General features: G+C 38.0%; 1 protein-coding gene across 1 annotated transcript in view; it reads left to right on the top strand.

The window, feature by feature from the left end:
• Positions 1 to 12,759, top strand: part of LOC119427734 (ryanodine receptor 3) — a 115,097-nt gene that overhangs the window by 68,852 nt on the left and 33,486 nt on the right. Inside the window, exons 37-47 of the mRNA XM_037695373.1 lie at positions 153 to 353; positions 2,288 to 2,390; positions 3,700 to 3,831; positions 8,546 to 8,819; positions 8,952 to 9,066; positions 9,498 to 9,630; positions 10,160 to 10,263; positions 11,584 to 11,719; positions 11,831 to 12,017; positions 12,159 to 12,267; positions 12,346 to 12,466. Coding sequence (XP_037551301.1) covers positions 153 to 353; positions 2,288 to 2,390; positions 3,700 to 3,831; positions 8,546 to 8,819; positions 8,952 to 9,066; positions 9,498 to 9,630; positions 10,160 to 10,263; positions 11,584 to 11,719; positions 11,831 to 12,017; positions 12,159 to 12,267; positions 12,346 to 12,466 — 1,615 coding nt within the window. The remainder of the gene's footprint in view (positions 1 to 152; positions 354 to 2,287; positions 2,391 to 3,699; positions 3,832 to 8,545; positions 8,820 to 8,951; positions 9,067 to 9,497; positions 9,631 to 10,159; positions 10,264 to 11,583; positions 11,720 to 11,830; positions 12,018 to 12,158; positions 12,268 to 12,345; positions 12,467 to 12,759) is intronic.

The following is a 12,759-nucleotide window of genomic DNA, read 5'->3' as shown; positions in this document are numbered from 1 at the left end:
ATAAGTGGTCTGTGGTTGTGTTCGGTGAGTATGGCCTGATGTGGGGGGGGGGGGGGAGGGTGGGGGGGGCGGGGGGGGGGGGGGGGGGGGGGGGGGGGCGGAGTGTTTGATTCTGGTCAAATGTTTGCCTGCTCGTTTTGTTTGCTTTCCAGATGTGCGAGCTGCTTCATTATTTCTGTGACTGTGAGCTGAAGCACCGCATCGAGGCCATCGTGTCCTTTTCCGACAGCTTTGTCTCCAAACTGCAGTACAACCAGAAGTTCCGCTACAATGAGCTTATGCTGGCCCTGAACATGTCTGCAGCTGTCACAGCGAAGAAGACCAAAGAGTTCCGATCGCCTCCTCAGGAGCAGGTGAGGAATTTGAAGCTCGATCATAGGCTCTATGTGTATTATTTTTTTAATTAATTACAATTCTTGGGAATAAAATGTTGAAGAAGAGGAGTTAACCAGTCAGTTTGGAAGGTAAAACCAGATATAGCACTGGGAGGCATAAATTCAAAGGAGAGACTAATTTTATAATGTAACTGACTAGAATATAAATCACATCTAAAGAGAAGAAGCAACTGAACAGAAGCTCCAAAAGAGCAATGCACACAAGAAACTACAGTTCTAAATCCACTCAACAAGAGTCAAACAACACTGAAAACAAAATCCACACCAAGTATAACAATCAGAGCAGAACATCACAAACACGCTCTCTTTATGCCACTGTTGCTCTCTGCTTGTTCAAACCATCCAAAAGCTTTGTCATAAAACGACTCCATTGTGTGCATTAAAGTAGCACATTCGAGACAACAATATCGAGGACGGTCTGTTCCTGTAGCTCCTCTTTGCAAACACTTGTCAACTCAGCTCCATCACTGATTCTACATCCAGTTTTTAGGCATCAACTTTGACTCCCTATGAAGTCTAAACGCCCACATGTGTAGCAGCTCTAAGGCTTTAAAGCGAGTATTATCTTTGCTGTGGGTGTGCAGCGCCATTCATTTTTTTACTCAACGTTTCTTTTTAAATGGTTGATTTAGCTGCACATCTGTACAGAACACGGCTTCAGACGGACTCTTATGAAAACCTTGCTTATATAACAATTTTTTTATGTTTACTATTATAAGTGTAAACCCCATATTTTGTACATTAGCTGCAGATTTTAATCACAATGTGGCTCTTTAGTGCTGTTTTCCTGCTTTTGGTCACATCTACCATATTTTTCGGATTATAAGGCGCATGAAGCGAAACAAAACAGTCAGATGAGTCAAACTTTATTCAACTCATTCAGAACAACTCTCAACATTGTTCAGTTGTACCACATAAAACTGGTTCGAGGTCAATAAGCACAACCAGAATTAATGTATAAGGCGCACCGGATTATTAGGCTTACTGTTTATTTTTGAGAAAATGAAAGGATTTTAAGTGCGTCTTATACAGTAGTCTGAAAAATACGGTACATATATGAGGATATTTGTCTTTATGTGGGCTCACATCTGCAATTTGTCTTTTTTTTGTGGTGCATTGATTTCTTCTGGCGACACGCACAGAATTTAATTTAGTGACTTCCCATACGTGACATCTAAAATACTGAAACTATCAAAAGGGCTCAAGGTACTGAGCTGCATCATGTGTTCAGTTCAGTTTCTCACATATGCACATGTGCTTCTAAAAGCTCACGTCTGTGTTGTGATCCGTGAGGCAGATTGGTCTGCTCTACTTTAAAATGTGCATTTAACTGGATAAATGAGGGGAGAAGTTGTGTCACATTTGTGATTTCTCACATAGTTAACTTCCCTTCTAAATATGAGTCCCTTGGGTTTTTGAATAGTTTCTCAGTCTGGCTTTTTTGGCCCAGAGTGCGAAAGCTCTTCTTCGTTGCAAATGTTCCTGAAAATGTCCTTATGTCTAAAAAAGCTTTAAGGCAAATTCATCCTGCGTCCCACTGAGAGAGTGCTCTCAGCAGCAGCACACGTTCTGTACAGTGGCTCTAATGTAACAGCTGGAGACAAAGCTCGGCACTTGACAGATGTTTTAATGCCTTCTGAGTTTGTCCTTTTTGTCTGCGAGTTCAAAGACAGATTTAACCACTTAAGCATTTTTGTTTCTTTGCGTGAATCCTACATAATGTTACATAATCTTCACATGGCATTTAAAGCTAAAGAGAAGTACAGTTATGAGTCAAAATATAACATTCTGTACAAATAGGGCTTTTTACATAGCTATTTTTTTAATATAAAGGTTTTTATAACTGATACACCTGTTTAATTTAATGTTTTTTTTTTTTTTTTAAATTTCAGATCAACATGCTGCTGACTTTCAGTACGGGCGATGACTGTCCCTGTCCTGGAGACATACAGGAGGAACTTTATGATTTTCACAACAAGCTGCAGCTACACTGTGGTAAGATGCAGATCTGTTAAAAATTCAAGCTTCTTGCTTATTGCATAAAAAAAAAATCAATGCTTTTTTTTTTCCAGCATCTCATCTTTTTTAACAGAATTTGAGAGGCTGCCATTGCTCCTTCAACAGACGTTCTCTGTGAAAAGACAAAGACATAGGCAATCTAGAAAACTTTAGGTTTCAAATTATTGAAGAGATTGGTGGCTTTTTTGGTTTTCAAATTATTTTTGTCGCAACAAAAAAGGTTAAATCGTGTCATCTGGACCAGTTTTTTTAAGTGAGAAATGTTTCATCCCCCATCCATAGGACTTCGTCAGTCTACGTCCTGCCAACCAGATCTGTCCCATAGGTAGCTTTCACTGATGTGTTTCAAGCTAACCTTCTGTTGAAATTTAAAAAGTGGGTTTTTATCACCCCATCCAAAACAATCATCCTGTACAACAATCAAATGTTTTAGGCCAGATGGCCGACTCACAGAAACAGCCAGAGGACAACCATGGCCAAAGTGGTTCAGAAAAATGTGATGAGAAAATGGATTAACCATTTTTTTTAAATGATCCATTCAAAAAATGGATGATTGAGCTTGCAGCCCTTTTTCTGAACCACTTTGGCCTTGGTTGTCCTCAGGCTGTTTCTGTGAGTTGGCCATCTGGCCTAAAACATTTGATTGTTGTACAGGATGATTGTTTTGGAGGGGCGTGCTCTGTTTGCACGTGTTAAAAGTCTACTTCTGAGATTCCAACAGGAGGTTGGCTTGAAACACAGCAGGGAAGGCTATGGGACAGATCTGGTTGGCAGGCCGCAGACTGATGAAGTCCTCTGGATGGGGGATGAAACATTTCTCATTTAAAGAAACTGGTCCAGATTACATGATTTAACCTTTTTTTGTTATTATCTACCTGGTTGATTGAGCTTACAAACCAATTTTTGTCATAGTAATGTATTATATTATTACAAGTGTATTGGGGAACATTTCTTGTGTAATTTGGAAACGAATCTGAATGAATCAGTTTCCCTACAACTTAGTGGACTGCTGTTTGTATTTTTGCAGCATCAGCAGAACTGTATCAGTACTTTGTCTCGGTCCAGTACTTATTGTTCTGACAACTTGATGTTTTTCATAAATAATTGAACTGCTCCATCTTACTACTACGAGACAACAGCAGTCCCAGCCATGCCACATGGAGGTGGAGTCATGTTGTATATCTTGTCAGCACATACACCGCACAAGACTTCAGTTAAACCTATAGCTGTACAGAGATATTGTTTTGTTACTCTGTGAATATGTTTGTCTGGTTGTGATGTGCAGGAATCCCAATGGAGGAAGACGATGATGAGCGGGACACTTCTATTAAAGGTCGCCTCCTTATGCTGGTGAACAAGATCAAGAGTCAGTCTCAGAAAACACAAGAGCCCAAAGAGAAGAAGGAAGCTGCACCATGTGAGGAAGCTCTTCTTCATTTTGTAACGTTTATAATATCTCAGACGTTGCAGTGTCTGGACTGAGTCAACAACAACAATTATAAAACAATGTATTTGTGACTGGTCTGATGAGGATGTAATATATATATATATATATATATATATATATATATATAAACTTAGCCAGTTATGACCTTCAATTTGAACATTGGACTCATTTTAACTTATGAGAATAATTTATGAGATTTTTTTTTCTGTCATCTAATTGCTCCAAACTGCAGTGGTCTTTAGAAGGGCGCTGAAGTAAACTCTTTCATTGCTTGACCTCAGCATTTATTTAAAAAAATCATTTTTGTTGCCTCCTAAGAGCACAAACAGTAAATTAATTTCCTTTCTTTTTACGTCTTTGTACTTTTTGTTCGTTCGTGCCCTTGTTCGCCTCCTTTTTGAGGGCAGAGTAAATTGTAGGCATTGCTTTTATATCTCCCTCAGACTTTCCTGCATCTGTCTGTGAGTGGCTGTCTTGCAGATGGAATTAATTTCAATTTCACTTTCTTTTCAATTTTATTATGGTAATGTAAAGGGTGGAGGAAAAGAGGCACCAGATTAAAGCGCATCCTCTGTCAGCGGAGAGGAGGGAAATAAAAAATGAAAACATTATAAACCTATAGAGACACACACTAAATAAACTGTAACCACCTTTAAAAAAAACAACTAGCAACTAACTTAGCAACTTAACCAGCACTCATATGAGGGACTTTCGAGTGACCATTTGCAGAACCATTTTAAAGCTGTTGCAGTCGTCTGAGAGAGCCATCTGGATGAAAATAGAGTATATGTCCTGAAATGAATGCTTTGTGATGGAACTGAAATGAAATGAACTGGCTGTGGAGAACTTTGTTGGGTGCAACGTGAAAGCTACTGGTTTAGATCCAACAAAGTTAAGTCGTGTCATTTGGATGGTTTCTTTTTTTGTTGAGACGTTTCATCCTTCATCCAAAGGACTTCATCAGTTTGAGGAGCCACAACAAACTCAGTCCCACAAGCAACACACTCCCATAGTGGACTAACCAGTTTGCTGGTGATAAGATGGCCAACAACAAAAAAGAAACCGTCCAGATGGCCTGTTGGATTTTTTTACCTGGATTATTGAGCATGAACTTTGATCGATTGGTTCAGAGTTTCAGAACCTCAGAGGTCAGGAGCATCACGTTTTCCTTTGAATCAGAAAACAAAGCTGGGGCTTAAAACTTTGAAAGATCGACTGAAAGCAGATTTTATTTTGGTCCTTTTTAAAGCTAGAACTGTTTTAATTATTGCCCAAGACAGACAATTTTGTTTTTGCCTGTGTGAGCGATCATGTGTCTGTGAGGTTAGCAAAGTATCTCATGAACCAGTGGCTGGATTAAAACGACTTAGATGCAGAGAGTAATCTTTGGTTTAGCAGCTACAACTGATTAATTTATGGAGACATCCCATTTCAAGATGGCCGCCACAGCTGATAGATCTTATCAAACACAGAAATGGAAGTAACGGTCAGTTTTACAGACGTTGTAGTTTTTACTGAGTGTGTGTTGTGGTCAACCCTGTTTCTCTGTTAGTAAAATATCTCATGAACCACTGAACAGGGTTTAATGAAACACATACTTATACACACATACTCCAAGTACTGAAGACCATGTAAAATTGTACATAAAATGTTATTCTAAAATTTAAAAGATCAAAATTCATGAGATTATTTTAGATTAAACTGGATGAAAGGCAGCAGATGGTGCAGTACAAATAAAGTAAGAAATCAAGCATTTTTGACCAGTAGGTTCTTTTTTATGTGTTGCCTCATGGTGGTTGATATCATGCTTTACTTCTTTTCATAGATTGCATGACCCCAGTATAGCATGTTGCATTGTGGGTAATGAAACAGGCTGAATGGATGGCACACATGGGCTGTTGGAGCAGAATAAAAAGGTTGTAAATCAGATAAATAAATATAAAAAAGTAAAATTAAAAGTAGTTTACCTCCAAATTCATAATAATTCAGTTATAAAACACAAGTGAAACTGATACATTTAATACAACTCTGCCATAACCTTTGACCTATTGGTCATTACTCTATACACAAAGTCTATGTTAATGTGCTGATTTTAGTTCTACACATCTATTTGTCTTGGTCTGTGAACCCTTTTTTGAAAAACAGCAACTCCAAAATTTCAGAAACACAGCAAGATAAGAAGGAAAAGGTTTTTTACAAACATAAAATGTTGAAAAATGCAACGTGAATTTATAATGTGTCATAAGACATAAGTGAGAAAGGTTTTACCAGTACAGGATATCTTAGGCCATGCTGTTTGAGGAATGTTCTAAAACTGGACATGCTTTCTTGGTGTCTGTGCAACTGTATTGATTATGCTTGTTGGTGTATTTTTTAGAATAGGGTTTAATAGAAGGGTGGTGAGCGAACAAGATATATATCATGTTATGAGCTGTGACTAGAGCCATAACTCCCCTTTAAAAGACCCTGAAGATACAGGCGCCCATGTCGTGGCCATTATTTTTGTAGAAATGAAGTAAAAGGAGCACAGAGGACTATTTCCTCCTCTGATAAATGGCTCATCCAGCTACAGCATTTAATGGTTAGACATGACGTGTTGCCTTGAAGAAATCTGTGTGAGGCAGAGAGCGTGGGAGATGTGTGTCTGCGCTCTTAAAAGATGTTGGTTTTCATCGAGGGGTAAATGTTAGAGAACTGGATTCAGCTCCAAAACAGACGGATGGAAAGTCTCGTGTGTTTATGGTGTGACGTGTGGTTGAGGTGCTGTGAAGCCAGTTGGCTGAGATGAAATGCGGCTTATCGTTTTGTATCAAACAGGAGCTTCTGCCCCTTTTGTGACACCATCACACCTCCCAGAGGCTGGATCGCTTACGCCTGTTAGCAGGCTCCTCAAGCCCATTAAAACCCATAAAGACATTTATCGATCGCCAACCCCTATAAATAATATAAATAAATAATAAATTCTCTGTTGCCCTTTCAATGACATCAGCTAATTGCAGTAAATCAAATCTATGATAAAAATTGGTCGTTTATGGTTCTGAAGAGCCCAGGTTATGTTTTTACCCGTTGCGATATTCATACTGTAAATGCCAGCCTACACTCTGTCACACACAGTATTGATCAGTTTTAATGAAGCGTTAAGGGTAACCCACATACAGAATGAAGTGTCCAAACAAATGTCTGCTAACCACATGGACAAAATTATTCTGGATTCTTTATATTGGAGGGTTTTGTTTTTGTTAGAAAATTGGCTTTTTAGTGAGAAGGACTAAAATCCTTTAAGAATAAACCTTCTTATGTAATAAGACACCAGTCTTTAGTATTAATCCGCAGTTGTAAGATTGCTTATTCGTGTCGGAGTTCTGATAATATTATGACTTTATTCTCATATTATTTCAACTTTATTCTCGTAATATTAAGACTTTATTCTTGTAAAACTATGACTTTATTCTCGTATTATTTTGACTTTATTCTCATAATATTAAGACTTTATTCTTGTAATACTATAACTTTATTCATGTAATATTTAAATTTTATTCTCATACAAATTTATTCTCGTAATACGATTACTTTATTCTTGTACAACTTTATTCTTGTAATACTACGACTTTATTCTTGTATGACTTTATTCTCGTAATATTATAAGTTTATTCTCGTAATATTTAAACTTTATTCTCTTAATATTAAGACTTTATACTCAAAATACTATGACTTTATTCTCTTAATATTTTGACTTTATTCTCGTAATACTATGACTTTAATCTCGTAATATTTACACTTTATTCTTGTAATATTAAAACTTTTGTCTCATAATACTATGACTTTATTCTCGTAATATTTTGTCTTTATTCTTGTAATATTAATAATTTATTCTTGTAATACTATGGCTTTATTCTCATATGACTTTATTCTCATAATACTACAACTTTATTCTCGTAATATTCTGAGTTTATTCTGGTAATATTTAGACTATTCTCGTAATATTAAGACTTTATACGATGACTTTATTCTCATAATATTGCAAATTTATTCTCGTAATACTATTACTTTATTCTCGTAATATTTTGACTTTATTCTTGTAATATTATGAATTTATTCTCGTAATGCTATGACTTTATTCTCATAATGTTTCGACCTTATTCTCATAATATTACAAATTTATACTCATAATATTAAGACTTTTTTCTCATAATGTAATTTTTTTCTTAGCGTAGCCATAATACTAACATAATTTTCAGTCTCAAAGTGAATTTACTTGTTACCCTTTTATTTTAGCATCTTTCAAGTCAGTGTTTTTATTCTATTAGTCAAATTTTTAAGGCTTTGAGCCACTCCCTTTGCTCGTACTGCCTGCCCAATAGATTAGTTAGATGATGTATTGGACCTGTTACGTGTTTTTTCTTTGCTTCAGAGTGACACAGATACAACAGAGTCCTAATGCTTTTATTTGATTAAATTAGCTCATTTTAATTATAACACATAATTAAGATTTGATTATATGACAGAAGATACAGTTTGGGATAAACTGCTGTTAAATATATTGTCTATGATGTTGTGAATGGCATGAATTCCAGTAGCGATAAAAACTTTTAGGTAATTTACTTTGTATTTATGTATATATGTTTTTCCTGTGTATGTAAAGTTTTTATGTTGAAGTATTTTAATTGTTATAAATCCTCTTTAGCCAACTTGAAGGAGCTCATCTCTCAGACCATGGTGAGCTGGTCCCAAGAGTGCCACGTACAGGACCCGAAACTTGTTCGCAAGATGTTCAGTCTGCTGAGGAGGCAGTATGACAGCATCGGGGAGCTGCTCCGAGCCATGAGGAAGACCTACACTATCAGTGCTGCCTCGGTCCAGGACACCATCAACCTCTTGGCCTCCCTCGGTCAGATCAGATCTCTGCTGTCCGTTAGAATGGGAAAGGAGGAGGAGAAGCTCATGATTGACGGACTCAGGTAGACAATTTTTTTTCAAGAAGCCTTATTAAATTAGAACATGCTTGGTTTATGATAAGAAATAAATGATCATATCAAAGAAAATATTTTGTTTTAGTGCATTTGTTTTGTATTTTTCATTAATTTTTCCAGTGATATCATGAACAACAAGGTATTTTACCAGCACCCGAACCTGATGAGAATACTGGGCATGCATGAGACTGTAATGCAGGTCATGGTCAATGTACTCGGAGGAGACAAATCTCAGGTTTGCAAACATCTACTGTTACATTTATCTTTGCTGTTACACTTTCTCACTAGTGATAATGTTGCACGTTATTCTTTATGTGTGAAGAATGGCTGCAGGCTGTGGATTAATGACTTTGAAAGTACGCAGAACAGAGAGTGACTGACAGTGGATGAAAATGTCTGGTCTTTTTATAAAACATCTTGAAGTAAGAGGGTTCAAATTTGCAGAGTAAAGCAGCAACCTCTCAAAACTGACTGCATTTAAATTGATATTTTATTTGAGTGACAGTTTTACTTTTTATGAGATGTGAGGAAAGTATATTTGACTTCATCTCTAATAAATCCATTATGTTGCTGCCTTAAAAGTACATCAAAACTGAAACATGATGTCTGCTCCTGTATTAAAAATCTAGAGATGTTATTATCTTATCTGTATGTGTTGACTCACAGGAAATTGCCTTCCCTAAAATGGTGGCCAGCTGTTGTCGCTTCCTATGTTACTTTTGTCGGATCAGCCGACAGAACCAAAAGGCGATGTTTGATCACCTCAGCTACCTGCTGGAGAACAGCAGCGTGGGCCTCGGTGGGTACAGCCTGACACAATGTCAGCTAGCCTAATGACAGTTGTTAGAGGCGCACATTAAGACACAAATCAAAACATTTAAAAAATCTGTTCATTCCAACAAGTTATAACCACAGTATTACAAATAAATAAATAAAATAAACGTGTTTACGCATACTGTAAGATTATGCACAATCTTCTATTTTGTGTTCAAAACATCCAAAGCAAACTTGCAGTTCTTCACAGATTAGCTGCAGGCTATGTTTTTAAAAATAAAAATACCACCCCCTGCTGTTTGTTGAGTTTCTGTTGAAACATGTCCACTGGCAAACGCTACATGCATTAGGTCTGAAGGATTGATGAGAGGTATATGTGATAAGATTTTTTCTTCCTTCTGCTCCCTTTCATTCCTGGTTTGATGTAGCTTGTGTTTTGAATTATTGCATATAAAAACATTTTTCAAATGACTGAAATGAAATAAATAAAAATAAATGAAGGTATTACTGTGTCAGCAGTTTGTAGCCGACCTCATGTGTGCTTTGTGTTAAAGCCTCACCATCTATGAGGGGATCCACTCCTCTTGATGTCGCTGCTTCCTCAGTGATGGACAACAATGGTTTGGCCCTGGCACTTGAAGAACCTGATCTGGACAAGGTGAGACTTTACACCTTGTGTCAGCTACTGTGAAAGCTGTGTACTTGCTTTAAAAAAGAAATTAAGATTGAGGTTTCAGTACAAACATAAAAAAAACTTTTGAGATGATTAGTTTCATTACAAACTTGAAATCAGTCAGGAAACAAGCAGTGACTGACAAAAGCACAAGGGTGGGTGCACAAAACAATTAAACTAATTGCAAAAATTACTGTCATGAAACAGTACAACCAAATTGGGCAGTATTCCCTATTGAAGCAGATCTCATGTAACATATATATTTTCAGAGACTGATGATGCAGCTTCATCAGGGTTCCCAAAGAAACTGGTCACTTAAAGCAAATAATAGTCAAGGCACTGCAAATTTCAAATGAAACTGCATGACAAGATTCAGGTTTTGGATAAATAGCCAGATAACAAGAAGGGTTAAAAGGTTAATTGTAATGCAGCTGCTGCTGGGGGTCAGGATCCAGTGCTGGGGCCAATCTGCAGAGATATGAAAGTTAGTGGACTGAGTATTTCTGAGAACGAGATGGTGAACAGAAAAACAGCCACTAACCTTCTCAAGCACATGAGGTGGGAGTCATCTGTCGGAGCTGGGTAAGATAACGTCACCATCACTGGATGAAGAGCAGCTGCAGGGGAGAGCTGTGGTTAATATGGTCAGGGGGCAATCTAAAATTGAGGTTCAAGAGTTGAAGTAGGGGTCAGGCACAGGGAGTCAGAGGTCCAGAGACAAATCCAAAGGGTAATCCATAATTCGAGGTCGGTAGGTCAGAAGGAGTAGTCAGCAATAAGATCAGAATGGCAAAACAAGAGCAGACAGGAAGCAGGCAGAGCGGGGCTTCCAAAAGGCAGGCGTGAAGTTGAGACGAGAATCAAAGAAGACTGTGGATGAAGTGCTGGACATCTATTTCCAAAAAGGGTTTGATAATGTGGCAGAGGTGAGAGGGTTTTTAAAATATGGCTAGGAATGGGTGTGGTGCATAAGCGCTGATGAGTTGCGGGGACGTGGGCTTGGCAAGTGACAGCAAGAGGCAAAAACATGACACTACAGGAAGATTTGACAAATGTGTGCATTCCAAATAGTCAACTACAGTGACAAATGTAGTTAAAAAAATGTAATAATGTGGTGTTTAATAAATATCTAAATGTCCAGTTAGTTTAATAGTTTGTGCACTTGTATTTTAAAGATAAGTCTGATGAATAATACATAAAGAATGCAAAAGTTACTTCCATAATCTTTGTTCAGAGTGTGGCTGCAGGTGCTACTGTGACATATAGATAGATGAAGTTGGATTTGTATTTATAATTTCTCTGTAGGTGGTCACGTACCTGGCTGGATGTGGTCTCCAGAGTTGTCTGATGCTTCTTGCTAAAGGTTACCCAGACATCGGCTGGAACCCCATAGAAGGAGAGCGATATCTGTCTTTCTTGCGTTTTGCTGTGTTTGTCAATGGTACGACTTTTTCTGTGTGTGCCTGCTAAAAATCCTTGCTTTAAAAACTGCTTTAAAACCTTCAAATACTTGAGTATAAAGCACTAATGCGCTTCTGTTTTGGTGTTCAAGGTGAGAGTGTGGAGGAGAACTCGAGCGTTGTGGTGAAACTGCTCATCCGTCGCCCAGAATGTTTTGGACCTGCTCTTAGAGGAGAGGGAGGAAACGGTCTGCTGGCTGCTATGAAGGAAGCTATTAAGATTTCTGAAACACCCGCTTTGGACCTGCCTGGCTCCGTGCATCGAGTCAGCTCTGACCTGTGAGCCATAGAAATTGGGCAGCGCATATAAAATCAATCCTAAAGACACAATCTAAAGATACGATGCTCACTTCCTTAAAGTTGCACCTTTACCATGGTGCCTTTTAAAAACAGATTAATCTCCTTCCTGTTTTCTAGAAGGTCTGCTGATGGTGATGATGAGGAGGAGGTGGTCCACATGGGCAACGCCATCATGTCCTTCTACTCTGCTCTCATTGACCTGTTGGGGCGCTGCGCTCCTGAGATGCATGTATGCACATTGAGCTGTTTTCTTCTTAACCCGTTTGCAATTTTGTTTCGGTAATTCACTTCATTTTTCTTTCTTCAGCTCATCAACAAGGGAAAAGGGGAAGCTCTGCGTATTCGTGCCATCTTGCGCTCTCTGGTGCCCACTGAGGACCTTGTGGGAATTATCAGCATCCCCCTCAAAATGCCCGTCGTCAACAAAGGTCAGGATGTTTCTTCTTTTATAATTACGGCAGAACATTATTTAGATGTCATGTCAGGAAGTCTTGTTCACCTACAAGTAAAGCTGTAACAAAGCTGTTCACATATTATGCAAAGCACAGAGATATTGATTTAATTTCTTTGCTCGGGTCATTGTAAATCAGCATATTGTTTTACTATTCGCTCTCATGGCTCTGAGTAAGCCTGGTGATTCCAGTAGAGTACTGTCCTGCTGTACTGATGGATCTACGTATCTAAATGTAAACAAGGAAAAGTTGGCTCTATAATTTCCTGG

The sequence above is a fragment of the Nematolebias whitei genome, chromosome 21, assembly GCF_014905685.2.
Source record: "Nematolebias whitei isolate Nwh7 chromosome 21, NemWhi1, whole genome shotgun sequence".
In the NCBI taxonomy this organism is placed as follows: domain Eukaryota; kingdom Metazoa; phylum Chordata; class Actinopteri; order Cyprinodontiformes; family Rivulidae; genus Nematolebias; species Nematolebias whitei.
This window is presented reverse-complemented; position numbering and strand designations above follow the sequence as displayed.